The 22,764-nt window shown below is 39.2% G+C and overlaps 3 protein-coding genes across 4 annotated transcripts; all 3 read right to left on the bottom strand.

Moving 5' to 3' along the window:
• Positions 1–2,858: 2,858 nt before the first annotated feature.
• LOC118794114 (homeobox protein Hox-B7-B-like) lies at positions 2,859–6,749 on the bottom strand. Its single transcript, XM_036552276.1, has 2 exons — positions 6,311–6,749; positions 2,859–3,160 (listed from the first exon to the last, which is right to left on the bottom strand). Exons 1-2 carry the CDS (start codon positions 6,711–6,713, stop codon positions 2,898–2,900), a joined length of 666 nt encoding a protein of 221 aa, XP_036408169.1. The 5' UTR covers positions 6,714–6,749; the 3' UTR covers positions 2,859–2,897.
• A 1,494-nt stretch (positions 6,750–8,243) lies between these two features.
• On the bottom strand, positions 8,244–9,800 carry hoxb8a (homeobox B8a). 2 transcript variants are annotated; one of them, XM_036552504.1, is made up of 2 exons: positions 9,371–9,800; positions 8,244–8,688 (listed from the first exon to the last, which is right to left on the bottom strand). In XM_036552504.1, exons 1-2 carry the CDS (start codon positions 9,792–9,794, stop codon positions 8,372–8,374), a joined length of 741 nt encoding a protein of 246 aa, XP_036408397.1. In that variant the 5' UTR covers positions 9,795–9,800; the 3' UTR covers positions 8,244–8,371. The 2 variants fall into 2 exon arrangements, with proteins under 2 accessions (XP_036408397.1, XP_036408398.1); XM_036552505.1 differs by having other exon boundaries at positions 8,244–8,685.
• A 6,872-nt stretch (positions 9,801–16,672) lies between these two features.
• Positions 16,673–20,856, bottom strand: hoxb9a (homeobox B9a). The gene is made up of 2 exons (XM_036552981.1): positions 20,231–20,856; positions 16,673–17,147 (listed from the first exon to the last, which is right to left on the bottom strand). The coding sequence occupies exons 1-2, from the start codon at positions 20,742–20,744 to the stop codon at positions 16,912–16,914; spliced, it is 750 nt and encodes a 249-aa protein (XP_036408874.1). The 5' UTR covers positions 20,745–20,856; the 3' UTR covers positions 16,673–16,911.
• Positions 20,857–22,764: the final 1,908 nt, after the last annotated feature.

Here is a 22,764-nt window from a genome sequence, read left to right as displayed (position 1 = left end):
TATATGAAAAATGAGGCGAGATCTCCATCGTAGCCAGATTTCACAGTCAACCTCCATTGCAGCGGATATCCCAATCAGAGCGGGCCACATTAGCATAGCGGAGCGCAGGGAGGCTGCTCGTTGGCTCTGTGTGTAGAGCGAACGAAGTCATTAAGGAGCTAATCAAAGCTCGTTAGCGGTTATATATACATATATTCCAAAAAACAGTCAGGAACCTACAAGGAGCACAGTGTTGCTACACAAGGTGCGGTGGCCAAAAGAATACTGCAATATAACCACTTGGGAAATCATAAAAAGTTCATGTTCACGGTTACCCATCCACATGACCATCCTCGGCCAATCCTAGAACCCAGCCACTCATAAAGTTCTATCACAAAGTTGTAAATTTTCATAAAACAACAAGGAATTTATTGCTTTTCTTCATGACTGCTTCAGCAGCAGTCATTCCACAGTCGCCATCTTCTTTTCTGAAAAAGAAGAAGAAACCGGTTATGTTACGTTGATATTAGATGTATTATTTGATATTTGTCACAGGGACGTTGATTGAAGCGAAGGGACAGGAAACACAGCGACACATGCATGTGCGCTGTGGCGTTTGGAACACCTTTGACAACGACTTAAGGGCGAATTTAACGTTTGTCCTTTTTGTCGAAGCACGCAATGAAATTCGTCCCTATCCCCCTTATTAAATGAATTTAATGAAGTAAAATAATAGACATGAAGAGGGACCGCGTCTATTTTCCTATGTATGGGTATGTACACAAAATTTAAAATGCATGAAAAAAAATGTTTCTCTAATGCATTATATATAATGCATCTATAAACATCTGAAATATAAAATACAGGGTGCTAACTGCATCTTGCAAAGAGGCAAGATCATGAATAACGCTGAATGGTAATGCGTTTTCTGTAGTTTATGTAGTTTGTGTTACTTTTCTTTTCCAAAAATAGCCTATATCACGTAGTATTGTTGGAAACACAGCTGAAATGAAAACAAAATGAGAGGAATCAAGATATAAAATGCCCGTAAACAAATGTTGGCCTACAAGTTACTCGGCTACGAATGTGCTTTACACTTTGGATTGCTGCAGTGCGCATTCTTGACCCTTTTAAGCCTTTATGCAACATCCAGTGAGTCTGAAATTGTACACAATAACATATATTACACCAGTTATTTCACAGTTTTAAAACGTCTGCTATATGTTGGGTTATTGGGATTTTACTTAGTTTGATTTTTTTCCCTCTGAAACAATATAATTCAAAGTGTTTGAGATATGTTTAATTCAGGCCATAGACATTTTATTCTTCCAATTTTATTTTTTCGTCTGTTATTAAATGTTTTGTGTCTTTACCAGCCAAATATAAAGAACATTGGCTCCCAATAGTCAAACTACAGTCAAACTACGCTTTCTATCTGCCCCTGACTGCGCATGAGTTTATACCAGCATTGGTACAAAACACAATTTTCGGATTAGGATTTTTGCATTTATTCGCAAATGATCCTAACGAAACAAGCAGATTTTTTTTTCCTTGCCTGACGGCATCGATTGTAGGTTATGCAACTAAGGCATAAAAGTAGAAGCGCGTGACATTTGTGAAAAGACCTTCCATTGCAACTAAAACAATTGCTCGAGGAAGCCAAATGATCAGGTTCGGAAAAGGCGTTCGTTTCAGTTCACAGCTATTTTGTTGTTTTTGTAGTGATTTCCGACGTTTATTGCTGCAATTAACGGATTACAACCCTCAATATAACAACTAGCTCTGGGTAGGAGCAATATTTACACAGCAGAGAGGAAGCAGGAAGTTTCTGATTCTTTCTTCGAAGAGAAAGGCCGCAAAGGAAGTTTCATATAGGCTACCTTTGTATAAAAAAATTATTATCAACTACTACTATTACTATTACTACTACTAATACTACTACTACAACTACTACTACTACTACTACTAATAATAATAATAATAATAATAATAATAATAATAATACCGCTCCAACAACAACTACTAGTACTACTACGACTAATAATAATAATAATAATAATAATAATAATAATAAGAAGAAGAAGAAGAAGAAGAAGAAGAAGAAGAAGAAGAAGAAGCAGAATTATGATTATACACCAAAAAGGAATAACAATCATAGGCCTTTAGGTGATACTTCTGTTATTACTGAAAAGGATACACGACATTGCTCTGGGTATATATACAATGGATAAGTAATGGACATGTATATAATATAATATAATATAATATAATATAATATAATATAACACAATATTATATTATATTATATTATATTATATTATATAGTATTTAAATTAGTTCCTGCAGAAACATATATAGGATTAGAATTTGATTTGTATTTTGTCAACAGAAGAATAACTGTAATAATTTTTAAATGAAAGACTGGCCATTTTAATCCTTCGCAACCCCCAAGAAGTATTCATTCCAACTTTACCTTGTAGTGGACTGTACAGACAGTAGCCTACATAGCACACAAAAAATAAAAGCTTATAATAAATAAAATCAGTTACATAATCATAATAAATATGTATCTATGCAGCTATATACACAAAATGTTGATATCAATATAGCACAATATTGAAGTATTTATATGATTAAGATTCGTCCTGAATAATGTCCTGAAGTCAAAGTAACACATATTAGTTTTCTCACGCATGTTCTTATCATTTGTGCATTCAGTTATATATTTATTCTAATTTGTTTCAATCCATACAATGGTATAGGTAGATATCCTTATGTCTCCCACAAACCAATAATTATTTTAGGTAGTATTGTAGATTTTACTCAGTGTTACACAAAATAAGGAGCTTGTGAGTCCTCCATTTATCGTAATATCGGCTCCAACTTTCTTCTTCCGCCATGTGAATGAGAAAAGCTCCTCACTCCTGTTCTTCATCCTCTTCCTCCTCGTCCTCAGGTTTGTCTTCAGCGGTTAATTTGTGTCCGGCGGCCTTGTTCTCTTTCTTCCACTTCATGCGCCGGTTCTGGAACCAGATTTTGATCTGACGCTCAGTGAGACAGAGCGCGTGGGCTATCTCTACGCGTCTCCGCCTGGTCAGGTAGCGGTTAAAGTAGAACTCCTTCTCCAGCTCCAGCGTCTGGGACCGTGTGTACGTCTGGCGGCCCCGCTTTCTGTCAGAACCTGCAAATAACAAAATAATAGATTGATTGCTATGGTGATATTAATCTGCAGTGTTTGGGGGGGGGGGGGGGCGGGGGGGGTGCTTCAAAAGATTCGTTTGTTCTGAAATACGAATGGAAAGTGCACGTCCATAATTAAGAAGTTGGCATAAAATTAGAACGAAATCATTCATAAAATTGGTGAATATGACCGAATTCTATTTCATATGAACACAGATAATGTTGTACTGCTTTGTTCTATTTATCTTCGAGACAAATCCCTGGATTTAATTACAACCGCCAGGTGAAATAATTTGTTCTAGAAGGTTATTTTCGTTTTGTTTTTATGTGAGATATTTAATTTGACATTGTTATTGTTATTATTATTAGTAGTAGTGGTGGTGGTGGTGGTGGTGGTAACAGCAGTATATTTTTCTGTTTTGACTGAATACCACTTTCCCTTAAAATGACTTACATTTACATCTATTCATTTGGCAGATGCTTTTCGCCAAAGCGACTTACGAGTGAAAGCTTTATTTGACTCCAGGGGTCAGTGGAAAGTCGCCTTATCTGCTTTCCAATGTTATGAAATTCTTCTATTACAAATATTGCTTCAAGTGAGGTCTTATAGTGACCTGTGATTTCTTAATTTTATTGCTACTACTACTACTACTACTACTTTTAATTGCAGCAGCGGACCTCCCAGGGACAGTAGTAGTATTTTGCCACGGTCAATGATCAAAAACTATATTAACTGAACACAATTACATAAAAAATACATATTATATTAAATATAATGTGCTGAAAAATTCCGCAATATCTTCATATTTTTGCGTATCAGTTCCTGCTTGGATTCCCCGTCACACATAAATGTACAACTGTTATTATGATCGTTAGCACATTTAAGTTATTTCGTTAGGATTGTTAGGATTTTGTTAGGATGTTAGGATTTTGAACACTTTCTCAGTTAAAATATGTAGCCTGTTTTTAAAACGAGAAAGTATGGTAGCAAAAACAAGTGTGGAAGGAAATGGCCCAATTGTGTGAAATTGCCAAGCAGATAATGAAGAATGCATCCAGGAGAATCAAAAGTATAGCCTAAATGCAAATAATCAATCTACAGCAGTATAGGAACGAATCAAATTTACATTTTGCATTCAGTTATTTAGTCAACGGTCTTATCCGGACCCTGTTATAAGACCGTATACAAAAAGGTTGGCTTATACCCCAGTGGGGTTGCGCATCTTGAAAACCGCAACTGATCCCAATACGGAAACCAGTGAACATGTTGACCTGTACCTTCCCATGTTGGTCTATAAACATCATGAACGGGCCTTGTTTTTGTCCTTGGCAAACAGCATCCAGTGGAGAATCATGTTTCCCCAAGACCACTGCTGCTTTCTCGGGCGCATTAGCCGCTGCTATCACACTATAGTTTTCATTCGCCGATGTGTTACTTTCGGTTTTCAGTGTTCTGCGGCTGTGCGTTCTGTAATTCTGAATGAAGACACGGGTGGGTTCTGAACTGGTCTAATTTTACCAAGGGCGTATGCTGTATTTGAAAGCCCTGTCTCAGCACCTTCCTGCCTTGCGCACACACCCCAGGGCACTTAACAGTAACGAAGCAAAAGTAGGACAAATCTGTTACTTTGAAGGAGTAGCTTTTCCAATAATGTGTGTGCGCGCGTGTGTGTGTGTGCGTGTGCGCCTGTGTGTTTGCCTGCGTGTGTGCCTGTGTGTGCGCGCGCGCGCACGTGCGCGTCTGTACGTGTGCGTGTGCGTGTGAGTATGTGTCTTTGCTGATGAAAATTAACCTAATTCCCTTAGGACGCTGCAGCAATAATATTTAACTGGATCTGGACTGCTGTGACCACGCATGCTCACCACAGTTTAACAGTTTGGAGTAGTCTGCTGTACACCTCTCATCAACAATAACATGTTGATCTATGCCCTACAGAATCAGCAAGCCCACTGGAATGCCTGGACTGGAGATTTTCACTTCTGGAGCGCAGACCTTCCCTCACCAGCTGGAATCAATGATATCTCGCGATAAACTGTATCTGTATCTTTAACATCTGTGGACCTTAAATAATGTGGACCTTCAGAGGGCCTTTATCAACTCCAAGTCTGTACATATTTGGTGGGTGTGTACATGTGTAATATAGGCACAAACGTGTCTACATCATGTGCACATATATATATATATATATATATATATATATATATATATATATATATACGTACACAAACACACATACAGTGCTCTGATCTGGCCTCCATGTACAAGCTCTTCTGATTTTATGAAGGTCCTGCTCAGGAAATTAAGCTCCACGCAGATATACCGTTTAGACCTGGAGAGTGGTTCGTTTTAAATAATATATAAATAAGGTTGCTGGTCGCTAAATGTTCTGCAAGTGTAGCTTCATGTGAAAAACTTTTTTTGCACATTTCACACAAATGTTATTGCAACTGGTGAACGCATGTATTTGGAAAGGTGTAGCAAATTTTGTATGATCATAAACGTTCACAATGTCCAGATAATGAGGATCTTAAAAAAGATGAATCAATCACATTATGTTGCATAGTTACGCCAGAGACAATAGTATAGCTTGACTGGCATGCATTTCCTGTCAACGGAATGCAAAATTTCCATAAGATTTACATGGTCACAGAAAGTCTTTAGGTTTCAATAAACCTCAATAAACACGCAATTTGAAGTGTCTGTTCTTTATAAACCTGTTTTTCTTTCAGTGGCATTACTGGTAAAAATAAAATCAGTTATTATGCAACCTATATCAGTCAAACAATGCTCCGCGCTGACAGTCATGTATTGGAATGTTACAGTTTTGAGGGGAGCACGCCATTTCTTCGCAACAATCACAAGTGAATCAAAGGGAGCGTCTCTTGTTTATCTTTGTGCTTAGGTCAGCGCTGGGTACGTCCCTCCTCTTTTTAACACAAGTCCACCTTATGAATATTTAAAGAAGGGGAATTATGGCCTTATGGCTAGTTCTGACACTGAATACGCCACTTAAAAATCTGCTTGGGCAAGGAGAATTCTGGCAAGATGCCCATACCGTTTGAAAACCTTTTCAAAAACCGGATGATTACGGAATCTTTAAGGTTCAGGGTGTGTTTGAGTCAGTGTTGTAAGCATTATTTGTTAACATACCTGTGCTTCTCATCCAAGGGTAAATCCGAAAATTACCACTTTCTTGGTGGCAGTTGCCTTGTTCCGCGTTCCCGCAGCTGGACTGCTTAGAAGGGTCTCCGGCGTACATGGAAAGGTTATTGTCAAAGAGGGGACAGTGGATGTTGAAGGACCCGACGCTGAGTCCACAACTCTCGGGATACATGTTCTGACTTGGGGGGATCACGGTCCCGCTGTTGTTGTAGAGTCTCTGCATTGAGGAGGAGGAGAAGGCAATGCCACCGGACCCCGAGACATAGCCGCTACTTCGTGGAGAACTGGACGAAAAAGCGCAAGTTCGCTCAGGGAAGGCTCCGGCTGGAAAAACAGAACTTGTAGATTGATATTTGGCAAACACAGAATTCGCATAATACAACGAACTCATAATTTGGCTTGATGATTTGTAGGCCGGGACGTGTTAGTGTCGGTTTTTACGATGTACCGTGATATATTACAGACTTACAGACCAGATTTACACCAAAATCACCCCTTTTTCCCTCAGAGGCCACGTGACAACAGGCACGTGATTTACAGTCATCCAATAGAAACCGTACCTCTCACTTTTCCACTGATGTGGACAATGTGTATGATGGCCCTGATTGATAAAATAGATTACGTTATTTATTTGAAGACACCAATATAGGCGTGGGCAACACAAACAAATCGACAGCCGATTGACAATCCGATATGTACTGAATAGTCCTGCAAATTCATATGTGCATAAAAGTCCGTGTCTAGCTGGGTCCGAACAAAAATAAACATGTATGTTTTGATATATATGTCGACAGAGATCGAAAGAGAGATTGTGTGTGTGTGAGTGTGTGTGCGTGCGTGCGTGCGTGCGCGAGACAGAGAAAGAGAAAGAGAGAAAGAGATGAAGAAAGAAAGACAGAATGAAAGAAAGCGAGAGAGTGCGCTAAATAGGAATTCTTCCCTATCATTACTGACACGTGCAGTGCTTTGGTCAGCCTGTCCGTGAAAAATCACCTTCGCGTGGATCAAATGCATTTGTGCGTAATGGCAGGTTTACCAAGCTGCAACAGGATCCACCCTGTTCATTCAGAACAACAGAAATCCTCATTAATTATATTGTCAGTTAATATTTTAGGCTGCACCATTAGTATTTTATGTTATGTGTGCAGGTCATACCTTCCATTGATTTTTTACTAAATTGATGTATTTCTTGGTGGGTTTGAAACGTGTGAACAGTTTTTGGTTTAGTTGTTGTCTCCAAAATACGTTTGTTGTTTGGAGGTGTCCAGGCAATGGCAAGCGACAGTCCCACAAGCACCTCGGACGGAAACGAAGCAGAGAACAATAATGATGTCACGGATTCTCGGTTGTAAACTTTATTGTACCCCCTTTGTTCCGCCGCTTCCAGCTTTAAACAATAGAACAAAGTGATGAAGAACACTGAAGCATATCATTACGTCCCCATAAACTAATTCACGAGTACAGTACACATTCTGTTTCACAGTAGGCTAAAGGAAGAGTCACATGACATCATTTTTTCTCTTTTTTTTTTTTTTTTTTTTTTTTTTGCACTGTGCGCATGCTTATCCAAGAACGGAAGACAACAAAAATACCATTAACAAAGTAATAAGGAACAAACGTCAAAAGTGAGAACCTACAGCATAAATAGGCAGTTTCATGTTGTTGGAATTCATTATTTGCTAGGTTATTATCATAACACTGAGTAAGAACAGTAAAAAGTGCACCAATTAACTTAATAAAATACAGCTGCCAATGTAATTGTTAAAGATAATATCAATAGAAATGTTCCACATTGATGTCCCACAAGAAGAGGAAGCTAGTTTATGACACTATAATATTTCCAACATCAGGTAAAAAAAAAAGAATGCTTCGTTTCTCCCTTTTCACAGTTCTGCCTCAGATTTTGCCTTCTGTCCTCGTTCTTCCCATCGCTTTAGCGAGCAGCAACCATCAGAAGATTGCAGTGTCTCCCAAACGCAATAAAACACGGTGATTTTATGTCCCACGCCGTCGCTTGTAGCGCTGAGCACTTCTGTGTATGCTATCCCTCTACATTTGTTTGGCTTCGTTGCAGTCCTCGCTCACAGGCTCAGTCCCTCCGCCTTGCTCCTTCGCTTTCTTCTCTTTCTCGATTTCCTCCTGCTCCGACTTGCTGCTCGGGAACTTGTCTTTGTTGTTCTCTTTTTTCCATTTCATTCGCCTGTTTTGAAACCAGATTTTGACTTGCCTCTCGGTCAGTCCCAGGGCATGTGACACCTCTATCCGCCGCTTGCGAGTCAGATAGGGGTTGAAAAGGAACTCCTTCTCCAACTCCAGCGTCTGGTAACGGCTGTATGTCTGCCGGCCTCGCCTCCGCCCGGCGGCTACTGGCAAGAATAAGTGCTCATGTTAAAGTCAAACAGATCTATATCTAGGCTATTCAGCAGATACCAGGTGTATTTCAAAATTTAAGCAATGTTGCAATAATATATCTTAAGCATATGCAGTGCTTTTTTATGTGTAACCTGATTTCTAGCGTAACTGACAAGCTTACAGAGAAATAACAAAATATACATATAATTGTATTGGATATGTGCAAGTAAATGCGCATAAATCATACACTTATAAGAGCTCCATACACGTCATTTAGAAGTATACATATGATATGTTTATACAATAACTAATTTATATGATATATATAATAAACGCGGGTATTCACATACACAGCACATAGCCTACGCAGTAAAGACAGGGACGCGGGGTAAAACGATCAACTCGCAGTGAAGAAACCCCCAAGATGACGGTAAGTCATAAAATGTGCCGTAAAACTTTGACCAGAGCAAGACGTAGAGGGTAAACTGCAACTCAGTGGCTCACACATGGAAAGCACGGGGCCATTAAACTGTAAAGTGATTCACAAGTTTGGACACCATAAAACAGTAAACGGCTTATTGCCTCTCTCTCAACAAACAGGAAATGTACCTCTAGCGTGTTGGCCAAGCATTTTAAGGAACTGTATTACCCTTTCGCACTACGCGGTGCTTTGTACATTACTTTGCTCCAGCTCACCTTGAGGTCTCATCCACGGGAAGAGTTGCGTCGGAGAGGGGCTCTGCTCCGTGTTTTCCGCCTCATCCCCGATGCTGTTAGTCGTCAGTTTACAATCGCTGTACTGGACCAGATCCGCGTCTTGGGTTCCGAAAAGCGTCTGCCTCTGCAAGGCGTCGTAACCATAGAAGTTGCCAGGTTCTCCGTGACATGTTACTGCACAAGGACTCTGCTGGTAAGGAGCGGTGGAAAGCGTGGACGCGCCATGGTGGTAGAAGTCCTGTATTTGAGTTGGATGTTGGAAAGTTCCTCCGGTACTGGGTCCATAAACTACGGTGGGTCTACTGCCCAAGTCCTGTGGGAATCCGCACTCATAGTAACTGGGACGTAAAGAATCGCCACTTTTGTATTTGGAGAAGATAGAATTGACAAAATATGAACTCATTTTTTGTTAATGTTTATTGTTGTTTTTTTTAAGAAGCAGTCGATTTGGAGTATTAAGCACAGTATTTCTGGGGTATAAGTAACACTTCGTAATCCCTAATGCAAATAAATATTGTATATTTTAAGAGCCTTTCACTGTTTAAGCCACAATCATGCCGATTCCATAAAATCTCCTCCGCTGAAGTATCCCTTCATCAGAGTTCCAGCGTGGGGTGCCAGTTCATAAACAGTTTTCGGTGATTTACTCCTCCGCAAATGAGTTGTTTCATATTTTGCAGCGTCTTTTCACGACAATTTGCATCTATTATCGGGTCCTCATCCTATTGGCTTCGGCATTTCCACACGGACGCAGCTCGGCGCGCTTTGCGATGCGGAGGGAGTGAGAGAATGAAAAAGAGAGAAAAAGAGAAAGCGCGAGAGAGGGAGAGAGGGAGTATAGGAGAAAGGGGGGCGAGAGGGAGCGAGAGGAGGGGAGAATGTGCGCATTAATATATTCAACCGGGTAAGTTAATGAGATATCTGCCGCTTTGCTTTAGATCAAGTGCAGAAGTCCCCCTGCTGCACCGACGCCAAACCCCTTTAAAAAGATTGATTTTGGGATGCAGCTAATAGGCGACCTAAAGAGACGCGCACTTAGTCGTTAATTTCTAAATTTTAACGAGGTGGATTCTCTTTTCTAAAATGTCAGGCTCCCATTGGCAAATTGTATTAGTACTGGATTTAATTGATATCGGTTTTAACAGGTCTTATAAATACAATCGGTGCTCCAGAACAACATGTCTATGATTCAAACGGTCAACATAACCGGGGTCGTAATATTTATCATTTTAATGATCAACATTTTAAATTATGAAATTAAAACTGATTCAGATACCCCCTGAAAAGGACGCCACCACTGTTACGACACCGAAAGTGACTGTTAATGGTCGAACAAACCCCACGACGTAATGAACACTAAGAATATTTGCTGTTTACGTCGTGGACCAAAAAGTTGTTTTAATGGGAGATTCACGGCTAACGTTGTGAAATTTTGGCTCCCCTTCGAACATTCCTGAAGATACGAAAAGCGTCATGTATTTAATTAACTGTGCTTTCAACGGGAATACCCATGTCTAAGCGAAAAGCTAATATGTTAACCCTGCGTCTAATGGAGTGAACACAGTAGGATAACTTGTGGTGGAATCACGGACAAGCTATCACTGGTATGAACAAGGTACACCAATTGTGAAGTATGGGTTGCAAGTCAATAACCGTTCCTGCCGACAAATTTGGTAGTTTACCAATCCGATTGATACTTGTTATTCATAAACACAGTATGTTCTACGAACCGGGTGGGTTTTTTAGGGCTTTGATTTTTATGTCTAATTTCTCCCTCATCCTTTTCCAGTAGGATGCAAATGAATTGTATACAGATTTGTGAGAAATTGAATGGTGGTGTGCCTCTCTATGAATTATTCACATTCCTTAACTTTACAAGACAGTCTTATTTTGTTTTAATCTTATGATGCCTATTGTTTTTGCATGTTGATGTGTATATTATCATTATTTATATATGTAATTATCTACACTAACATGTCGTAACCTTTTAACGTCGTTACGATTTCTAAGAAACACAAGAGACATTTCCTCTTTACATTTATGTGTTAGAATATTTAAGAGGTTTTTCTTTCTTCCTTCTGTTAGGCTTAGATTGCAGGCTATATATCCAATTATGTGGTACTTTGACGACTATAAACGAATTATACGTTTCAAATAAAACGTTTGCAGATTAAACAAAGCTTTGTGCGTGTTACCACAAGCGTAGCTAGGCCAAAGCCTATTGTTCTGTAAAATTAAATTTCTTTGAAGAACGAGATCTCATTTCTGCTGGTAAAACCATTTGACTATTTATTTCCAGACTTGTAGTTTATGTATCTTTATGTTATAACATTTATACTCAGTTTAAAATGCTTCATGCTGCATTATTGGTTTATTTGACTGTTTCCTGTTTGTATTACCTAATGTTTGTTTTGGAGTGCAAATTAAAATATGATGAATTTTCGAAAACTGTCCAATGTCGTGTGTAAAATTTTCTGTCAAATGCGTTAGGTTTGAATATGACTATTATGAAAAGTGAATCAACTTATATTACTATTACAGCGCACACACATTCACAAAACAAAGCACGGCGTAAAGAAACTTCAGTTGCTGCATTTGCCGTGTTAACACGCGAATTATTAAAACCTTAAATGTAATTAGAACTCTTGCTTCTTTCAAAACTTGAAATGCATTTGGCTTTCACCAAGCTTAATTATTTCCTATTAAAATCAAAGTGTAAAATTACATACCGATCAACATTTGGTAGCAGATTCAAATAATGTGCCATTAATTGAATAGTTTATCCACCCCAAATAATTCGACGTATTAGTCTTTTTTACACTGCTTTGTAAAAAAAAAAAAAAGACCGTGGTGGAGCGTAAGAGACATGAAGGATTATCAAGTTTAGCTGAGTAGGAAACAGGGTTTCTGCGGCCTTTAAAGTCTTCCGGGAGCACGCAGAACGAAACGTGAGTTTTTTTGGTGGAACAACATTGCCATCACGCGGCCACTGCTGTAAACGACAAGCTTTATTTCCACTTAGATGAACGCTCTGCATTTGGGTTTTAATTGATGCGCGTAAAAAAACAGTCAAGGTGTAACTTTGCTACATCTATTAAAAATCGTAAATGAATATAATAAAGGACCGTCCAACATTCCAGTCTTTATCGGCTGCAAATTAAAAATGAAGCATAATGTCTTATATGTACTCAAAGCAACCATGATGAAACACACATTTACAATAACAATAACTGTCATGAATTAACCACAGAGAAAACCAACAGCCTACAGTGAAATGGTTTCACTATCAATACTACGTAAGGGATAAAATTTAACCAGAAACGTAAACGTCAAAGATTGTTATGATCAGTTTCACTACCTCTACAAGCAATTAATAAGCACTAAAGCTATGCCGTTCTGAAATATCATCTTAACAGTACAGTATTATTCAACAGTTTTTATTAAAAAAAAATATATATATATTAAACATTAGATTCTAGCTCAAATACATGTAGTACTTAGTTAATAGACCATCCATTTAAATTAAATAAAGTAAATTTAAATGAAAATGTCCTTTAAGACTCATTCATGTGCTCAATAGGTTTGTCATAATGGTTTTATTATTATTGTTATTATTATTATTATTATTATTATTATTATTATTACAACAATAATAATATCATCATCATCATAACCTTTGTGTGGTGTAGTTTTGAATGATCGTGACCACTGTTATTTGCTTTATTTCTCATAATAACTCTCTGCAGTACGGATAGCGGGCGCAATAAACGGCCGAGGGTTGGGAGTAGTGGAATATATACATTTTAAAAGTGGGGGTGAACAGCCCTTTGGAAACAAGCTATTGTTTGTGGTTCCGAGACCAAACAATCGCGCATTCTGGTACGAAATGTCGAGTCGAGCAGGAGCGCAGGGTTGTAAACAGATTAAGGTTCGCTATCCCAGACGTCTGGCCAGAACCTTTATGTAGGATTTTATGGCCCGCTATCTGGCAAGCCAGGCGAGCTCTGAAACGGAACAAAAGAAGACGTCTAAAACACTGGAATCAGCTCAGCATCTGGAAGTCCAGGCCTCGCCGTTCAAACCCCCCAGTCCGCGAAGAATTTGTAAACAGCAAATGCTGGTCAAATGCAGAAAAAACAAAGTCCCAGACCGGATAATCGATAGTCCCGCAAAATGATCATTGAGGAGGTTTAGAAACTTTTCCTTCCCCAGTGTTAGCTTTACAGCCGTTTAGTTCTGAACCCTCAGAAATTTATACCCTATAAAGTTTTATTGCAGTCATATTCTTTTATTGCGGCGCACTACATTGAATTTTCTTTTCTTTTTTTATGACGCTCGACTTCCCATCCCCTCCCCCAAAGTAAGCACCTACATCCTTTTCGCTGTTTGTCCCATTTTGAAATACAAAAATAAAGCAAAAAAAACTGTATTGGGAGGTGGGGAATACGCGTTTCAATTTTTTTGTCTATTTTTTACGAGTAGTGGGGAATTTTGACCTTTCTAGGCGATTTTACATTTATATACAACCTTTATCTGTTAGCTATCATAGTTGGGTCAGGTATAGGAAATGTGTTTAATTCATGCCTGACAGTATTTTTTCAGACTGAATTGTCTACTCTTTCATGGTGTAGATGTAAAACGACATCCTTTTTAGTAAAAAAAAAAAAAATAAATAAATAACAAATATTTTAAAAACGCACAAATTTCACATTCAGACGCAACGCTCACAACAGGACATTGCGTGCATGTTTAATACCGTCGAATCCCAGGTACATGGGATAAGGTGTTCTATAACATTTCAGTACAAGATTAATGGTTGTACACATGCTCAACGCGCGTCGCAGTATCCTGTCTCATTTTTACAATTTTACAAAAAAATACAATTTGCACAACGACATAACACACATTAAAATAGATTAGATATTGTATTTTTATTTAATGCAATGAATTCTCATCTTTTCTATAATCTATTTCATTATATAGAATACGGAATAATGTAAACAATGAATTGTAATTTTTAACAGATAGTTGTGTTTCATACTTACCAATCAATTGGCAGGAAAGGTTCGACGGCGAACTCGCGTCCACATAAGAAACCGAGGCCTGCACGTTGCAATAAAGTTATTAGGCATCTAGAAAACCTTGCTTGATGTTACGTAACAAATAATGGGATGAATTAGCCTTAAACAGTTCTCTTCAGAAGTTCATGTGTCAGTCGCACTTTCCTTTATCTATCATTAGAGACAAATGTTTCAGAGCGCGAGCGCATATTTTAACCACATGCCTCTCATTAAGATGAAATGAAAACTGAGCTACATAAAAACGGGGACATATTGTCATCGTATGTAAAGCGAAGGGTTTGGGAATGCGTAGATACCATGTGCAAGATTGTATCCTTTCACATTAAAAAAATAATTGTAAAATGGGTGAATGGTCGGATAAATAAATTGATTTCGTCCATGGATTTTATTCTTTCATATTTTATACATCAACTATAATTAAAGGCGCCACACATGGTTTGATGGAATTTTTTAATACGAACCCAGCATTAACATTGCTATTGCATCGTTAGAGACAGACACACGATACATAATGGAGGGCGCGGTGAAGAAAACAGACATTAGCGTTATCAATGCATTTTCTAGAAGGAAAGTGTCTCTGGAATCTACATCCGTTGTGTGATCGAATTGGTATGATAAAGAGTCCATCTGAAAAGCCAGCAACGGAGAGTGGGTGTAGGCGCGAACTGCAGAAGGCCCAAGTGAAGAGAATGGCGTCTTTGCTCTCGCCCTTCCTTTTCACAGACTCAGATTACTACCTACTACAGTGAATGAACACATCGATTCACGCCCAGTTCAAGAAGACCCCAGAAACATAACAGGAGCACTTAAAAGCAAAATATGCAGGTAAACAAAAACAAAAAAAAAAAATATATATATATATAGTATTGGGAATGTTTTATTGACAACACAACTAAACCAGTGAATATATATCTGTTATCTGGACAGCAACACGTAAACGATATTTAAAATGGGCTCCTCTGTTTTGTTATTCAGCCATGGCTTGCCATCATCAGACTGACTATCCAATCTAGAAGTAGAAATTACATTCGCAATGAGGGAATTCGACGTTATGCACGCTTCAACAATAAATTAGCTGAATGAATCTCCGGTATGTTGATAATTTAAAAAGTAAAAAAGGGGTAGCAACCCAAAATGAGTTTAAAAATTATGTAAATCATTGAGATTCATGGTGATACTCACACAGTAAACATTTGACTCTTGAACAAGGTGGAAGTTATGTTAAAGGAGGTTATTATTATTTTGCTCAATGTAATTATACATTTGCGCATGTATATACACCCCCCTTGTTCACTGGTAGGCTTAAACATGAAAAGAAAGGGAGTTAGTCTGATCTGATCGCTTAATTTTTCCATTAATTGTTTTAGTAACATTCCTTGTTAAAGAAAAACAATGCTCAATATGAATTCAAACAGAGCTTAAATACAGAAACGATAATTATAATGCAGTGTTTGTGACGGTGCGACGACCACACTGAACCTCGTGTACTCCGCCTTTGTACACTTACTCTAACGAAGATACGTTTGCAGCGAAATTCTTCACTGTCGTAGTTATTATAGACAAAAAAGCAAAAATGACAGCTTTTGCACACATGCTGTACCATCCCTGTTGAAATTGTATTATGCATCGCTGATGTTTGTATTATGAAGAAGCAGTGCAGTCAAATGCAATAAACGATAACTAGATTAATAAAACTTGGTTCATTTGGAAATGAACGGAGCCCGCAATGCGAGCTTTACACGAAAGAACATACACACAGAGACTAGTAACTACAACGGTACTTTTAAGATTTGAAACAAAGTCAAAAATAAACACGAGCACAAAAATTTGGAAGCAATTGTGTTGTTTTTTGTTGTTGTTGTGGGTCTTGTTTTTTTTTCTTTCTTTCTTTTATTTCATTTATGAGCTGTTAAACATGTTGGTGGAAGAGTTCTGAAATCGTTTAATTAATCAAGCCGAAGTGTCTCTGGGACACAGTTTCTTCAAAATCATCAAGCGGTCTGTTGCATTTTTTTCCTATAATGTAATAATAATATGTTACAGATAATGCTATGAAGACTATGCAAGACTTTATGAAAAAATGTGCATTTTCCATGTCAAGGATGAAGATATTTTAAATGATACATGGCTAGAACACTTTTCTTATAGGCTACAAGCACAAGGGACTCAAATCCTCAAATAAAATAACGCAATTCAGGGGCATATGAATTTTAATACTCAGTGTTACACATTTCAAATAAAAAAAAACACTTCTTCTAAAGTCAACTCACAAACTATTATTGGACATAATTAAGGGATTTTCTCTGAAAATAGGAATGGTGAAAACAAACGTGTAAGATCCTACTTAAGAACTGTCCATGTTTTAACAAAGAGGGCGGCAAAGAAAACAGAAACCATCCCTGTCGTTGTGTTGTTGTTTTTAACGGAGCCATCCCCGGACTATTCCTTGGGCTGGTCCTTATTCATCTTCTTCATTTTCATCCGTCGATTCTGAAACCATATTTTAACTTGTCTCTCTGTCAAGTTCAGTTGACGCGATACTTCGTGTCTCCTGTCCCGCGTGAGGTACATGTTGAAAAGAAACTCCTTCTCGAGCTCCAGGGTTTGGTATTTGGTGTACGGGCACCGCTTCTTCCGAGAGGACCGGGCATGCAACCAGTTGGCAGATGGGTCGTCTGTAAATAACAACGATCGAAAGGTTTCAGCAAATCAAAAATCAAGCACGACTACAGGCCAACAAATCACATACAGAATAGCTTATAACTGATATAAACACTGTACAGATATAAATGTCTGAGAAGGCATAATTCAACCATCTTAAGGTGAGTTTTATTCATAGTATGGACGCTGTACAGTAAGTAACGGTAAAGTGTTTCACTGGCGATGCGACAATGGGAAACCTACACATAATGAAACAATGAGCTGACAGTAAAATTCTACACCCCCTCAAGCTCCAGAGTGACCTTGGTTGTCAAGATTTGTGTGGCAAAGACTCTGCTGCGATATTTCAGTATAATCTCTACCCTTTTAAATACTTCCTAAACCTCTCAAGGAGGTTATCTGTGGCATATTCCTACTTCCATAATAACAGACAACGAGATATATTTGAATCAAGATGGAGGTGTATAATTACATGTATGTAAACTGTACACATTTGCTCTGGATAAACTCCGCAAAGCAAATTAGGAAAGCTAATTGGCAACTTTTGGGAATTCGTTGTCCTCATTGGCTTATCATTTAACATCCAATGGTATTACATCACAACTACAAGACAGTTCGTCTTCGTCAGGAATATTATATTAAAAACATCTGATTTGTCCCCCTTTCAAATTATACTAAACAAAGTGTTTGGCTAGAAATGCTTTCTTAGACCATTACGGAAAATCTGACGACGAATACAGCCCCCTGTTGCGGATTCCCCTTTTTGGGGGAAATATGCAGACAATTATCATAAGCAGCAATTCCCTTCAGTCGCTCTTCTCTCTGTGGTGTTCTCAGGAATGCAGACATATGCCCAGATGCATATTTCCCTGCAACTTCCTGCTTAGGAACAACGCACAATATAATAACATCTTGGGGAGAAAAATAAACATCTTTATGTTTTATTCTCACATTGACTCCCTTCTCATGAAAGGACCACACAAAGTAGTGTTAAAATATAGTGCCAGGACCGGACTATAGTCTCCAAACTAGCTACATTATCTGTCCTAGGGGCACAGAAGAAGAAGTTTGCTCTCTCCCATGCAAAGAGGTGTATATTATTCCCGACGTATGTAGAGTGTTCAGCTTGCACAACCCAGTCACTGAACAAGCAGCCTCTCTGTGTTACTCAATAGGTGACATATCTTCTAAGGATGACATCTTAGGTGAGTGGTATGGGCGAAACAACCGTGGAGTGGGTCCCCCAACTTCTTTCGCTATAAGGAAAACGCCTATGGCTTCAGGTCCCAAACCCATAGAAATACTGCAATACCTGTCTCCAATATCCTAAGTGTTATCATGCAACACTCTTTTTATGATTAAAGGGAAAATACCCTTCAAAGGATGATGTATGTTCTACAACGCCACGGAGCGCCCCAGACACGCCGGGGGAGGGTATATTATCTCAATACTTTGAAGACAGCTCAGAGGTCTGATTTATATCTATACAGGTTTGCTGTCCATAAAAAACGTAATGTTGTTTGGTAAGCAATACTGGAAACGGCATGAAACGGCCAAGGTACCGTTCGCAACGGCGTTAAACCGCAATTTTACTGGGTTGTTCTGAATAACGGTCTTTTCCCATTCAGACTTCAACGTGTCCGTGGATTTCTCCCCATAAAGTTTGCATCGTTTGTAATTCATTTTTGTCCCGTTTTACGTCCCACGGAGCCCTCATAGTGCAATTAATTGAAATATCTGCTACCGTTATAACTTAATAAAGTTCAGGGGCAAATAAGGTTTTTCGCTTATGGGCCACTGTAAGCACAAAGAGGGATGTGTAATTCTCAACTTCATTGCTCTTTGCTTGTAGTTTATTCTGGAATCCGGCCCAGAGAAACGCAGTGGGAATTGCTGTTGCTTTCTATCTATATGGAGTTCGTGTTGTATGAGGCCCTATCGCTAAAATCAGTGCTTTTCCATGTAACACCAAACACATCTAAAATAATCTTCGAAATACTGACTCTACCGATTTGAATCACAGTACATGTCTTTTTTGTTAAATTCCCTGCCTCCTGAATATATACCAGCCCGGAAAAGCACGGTGCCTAATCAAACATGCAGTTTTACAAATGTTAAGTGTTGGTAAAGAAAAAATAGTAGCTTTCAGATTTACTTTCAGTGCAAGTTTCCCTTGCACGCTATGATGTGGACCAATTGTGCCTTAAAATACCGAGTTCTTCTGGCTGACATTATCCGAATAAGTCTGCTATGCTAACAGACGGAGCCGTGTCAAATCTGTTTTAGCTTTTCATGGGAAAATATCTGAGATTTATTTAGGGAGTAGAAATGTGAACGTAGCCCACACCGCTGCCGAATTATGAACTTCCTTGCCAGAGGTCGGTTTACTTGCAGCGTGTGTCATTACATATTTTCCCAAAATGCTGTATTCCCATTTTCCATCATAAGTGTTTACACATGTACAAACCTGGACAGCTTCCAGAAAACTCTCTCCAAAACCAAAAAACATTTTTTTCCTAAAATTGTAGCCAAATACTTTCATGGTACCTGGCAATGTTATGTGAAATAATGTGTCGTTGCGCGTTCGAGTTGCTATTTGAATTAATTAAAACGGTAAATTTTCTGAACTGAACTGAACCTCCGGACCGCATAGGTCTGCTGCCCCCAGATCTATGTTTCAAAAAGTAATTTGTCGAGTGGCAATCAACTCCGGCCATCTAATGGCATGCATTTCCACTTACACACCAAAACACTGAGCGAAATACGCATCAAACACGTGCAATCCTGAGGAAATTCACAACACCCTGAGATAGGTCTGCTCCCCGCATAAACTGACACTAAAGGCAAGTGTATCGAACAAACGACCATGTAACACATCGATGTACATGGGGTTCCGGGGGCAAATGCACACACACATACACACACACGCGCGTGCACACAAAGTAGCATTCTAAAACAGCAAAATAGTATGCGGGCAGTGAGTTTTTCCAGAACCAAATCCTAGCTGCATGTGTTTCTGTCTTGCCCCTCTTTGTTCTTTTTTATGACAGAGTTTAAACGCTTTACAGACTGTTTACTTCCTCCTTTTATAACTTACTTTGATCTGGACCGTCTTTGTCCTCGCTACCTTCGCAAACATCCTTATTGTCCTCGAAGCCGGAGCCTTGATTGGAATTAAACTCCCTAGCCGAAGAAGACTCCAAAATGTACTCGTGTCCTCCGATTTTGGGGGGCTCTCCGAGATGTCCCAGCAGCGGCTCTAACTTGACTTGCCCCTGTCCGGCCAGGGACTCGGACCTCGGGGTGCAGTCAAGCCAAGTGCGAAGGTATCTAGTGTCCGTTGAAGGTACGGGCTGAGACGGGATATAAGGATGGTAGACCGCGGGCAAACCATTTGACGCGTGGGGGCTAAAAGGATTCCAGGAGGCGCTGAAAACCGGAGGCTTTGGCTGGAAGCTGCACGAGGGGAATTCTGGATGTTCAGTGTGCTCTCCCGGCTGCCTGGAACTTGAATACTGTACACTGGAGAACTTGGCTGAATTCGGATCTTCGCTTTCATGACTTATGATGGAATCGACATAGTAATTGCTAAGAGTTCCAGAAATGGACATTCTCGGACATCATAAAAAGCGCGGTTCATTGAGGGGAAAATATATAGGACAGATTTGTACGCTACTGTTCTCAACTTGCTAGCCAACAAAGTAGAGCTGGGATGCAGTGTTGTTCGCTCCTAGCGAAATGATTGGACAGACTTTTTTCGTGAGCCTGATAAAGCGTCAATGAGGCGTAAATCAATCCGCCAAGGGGCTGCCCAGAGCTCTCCTCTTCTCGCGCTATCCATATTTTCATCTCTAAATACATTGTCTTGTTTATGTAATATGCAAAATAGGACTAAACTCATGTATCCAATGTAATCTAGTCTATTAGCCAAATATCCAGTAAAAGAATGCATTACTTTGAAATTTTAAATAATATGCATATGGCATCCATTACACAACTGGCAGCACAATTAAGAGAATGAGAAAAGCAAACAGAAAACAATTGCTACAAGGCTCACAATAGGCTAAGATATTGTTGGACTGAAACGTGACTAATAACAAGTTTATTTTAAATATTTCAGTGCCACCATTAGCTTCGAGTTTACAGAAGAAGGTCTGAATAAGCCGTTATCCTACTAGCCTATCTGTCACGTTCATTAGAAAGTATTCAATTGTCTTATCAATTTCACAAGAACATTTATAGGACGGCTTTCAAATTCGCACCGCAGCTCTTTTCGGTGTTAGAAATGCCCACGTAAAAGGGAATTTATTGGAAGATTAACTGTCATTTTTCTTAACGAGTGCGTTAAACGCTACTTCTTGGCGTCCCCTCAGTATTTGTGGAAGAAACTACTTACACTTTTCAGTAGTTAAATGCTATAATAAAACTACGTCGGGCAGCTTTGATTTTTATAGACTTGATATACTGCCTGTGGAGAGGACCGTAAAAAGCACGATTGTGGCATTCCGTCCGAAAAAAAAAACCGTTCAGTACATTCACACCCACGAAGAAAACGTAAATAAGAGGAGAATCGCAGTTCAGAACGCACGAGACCACAGCCGTGGCACATACAGAGGAAAATGCGAGAAGGGCATGACAGGTCGGGAGCTGGACACATTTAATAATTTTTTTAGGCTTAGCTATCCGGTGTGGATGACCTGGCACAACTGCGCACCCAAGCGTTGCTGGCGCTGTCGACTTGGCTTTCACTCCTCTACCGTCCCTTCCCGTAAGGCACCATTTTACCTCAGCGCCTGGACTAGCAGAATCCGCGCAGCAGTGCTCCCTTTTGCGATACGAGCACCCCAAAATCCACACACAACAGAGGCAGATATTCAATAAATGAATAAAATAACAATACATAATGATCGATGTACGCAAGTAGACCTCAGTGCTTATGCATGAGATAGTACTGCTTGCCTGTGTTTCACAGTTACTATTCTTTACATAAAATCGGGCATTTGTGGAGCTGTACCGTGAAACATCTAGCCGAATTCAGCTTGCAGAACTTATAAGTGCAGGCGATGTATTTGTTGTTGTTGTTGTTGTTGCATGAAATCGTTTTACGAACCACACCCCATGTTTCTTATGCCAAGAGCGCTAATGTGATCCATTCGAGCTATAAAATATGGGGAGGTCGCTGTAAAGCACAAAGATGAAGCGAGGAAACGCACTTACAAACAACTGAAGTTGTATCCCGACGTGGCATTTTGCGTGCTGTATTCACATCTCGGTAAACCTTGTGTATTTCTTTAACACAATTACGTAATACGTATAACTGGCGAGCACAATTTACCCTTCACCGTGATCACTCAGGTAGTTAGGACGCTCAATAAATTCTTTAAGAAATGCAAAAAATGAATGCGGACAATGTAGCACACATATAATCTTGCGAAGGTCTAAATATGGCAAAATGGGAAACTACTGAACAGCACCCGATTCTGTTGTAATGTTTGTGTAATTTTTATTAACAGTTTTAATATATCCTCAAAAGTGTCGGCCTTGATGATTCGGCCACAGGAATGTAATACATAGCTAATCGGGTCTAAATTACGATAGTACGCATGGAAACTATGATTCCAAAATGTCGTA

The sequence above is a fragment of the Megalops cyprinoides genome, chromosome 19 (genome assembly GCF_013368585.1).
Source record: "Megalops cyprinoides isolate fMegCyp1 chromosome 19, fMegCyp1.pri, whole genome shotgun sequence".
NCBI lineage: Eukaryota > Metazoa > Chordata > Actinopteri > Elopiformes > Megalopidae > Megalops > Megalops cyprinoides.
This window is presented reverse-complemented; position numbering and strand designations above follow the sequence as displayed.

Excerpts from the sequence above, each read along its gene's own strand:
- hoxb9a (XM_036552981.1), bottom strand. The coding sequence starts at position 20,744 with ATGTCCATTTCTGGAACTCTTAGCAATTACTATGTCGATTCCATCATA. Across the intron at positions 17,148-20,230 it reads CAAAGACGGTCCAGATCAAA|ACGACCCATCTGCCAACTGG; the intron begins GTAAGTTATAAA and ends TGTTATTTACAG.
- hoxb8a (XM_036552504.1), bottom strand. The coding sequence starts at position 9,794 with ATGAGTTCATATTTTGTCAATTCTATCTTCTCCAAATACAAAAGTGGC. Across the intron at positions 8,689-9,370 it reads CCCGTGGATGAGACCTCAAG|TAGCCGCCGGGCGGAGGCGA; the intron begins GTGAGCTGGAGC and ends TATTCTTGCCAG.
- LOC118794114 (XM_036552276.1), bottom strand. The coding sequence starts at position 6,713 with ATGAGTTCGTTGTATTATGCGAATTCTGTGTTTGCCAAATATCAATCT. Across the intron at positions 3,161-6,310 it reads CCCTTGGATGAGAAGCACAG|GTTCTGACAGAAAGCGGGGC; the intron begins GTATGTTAACAA and ends TGTTATTTGCAG.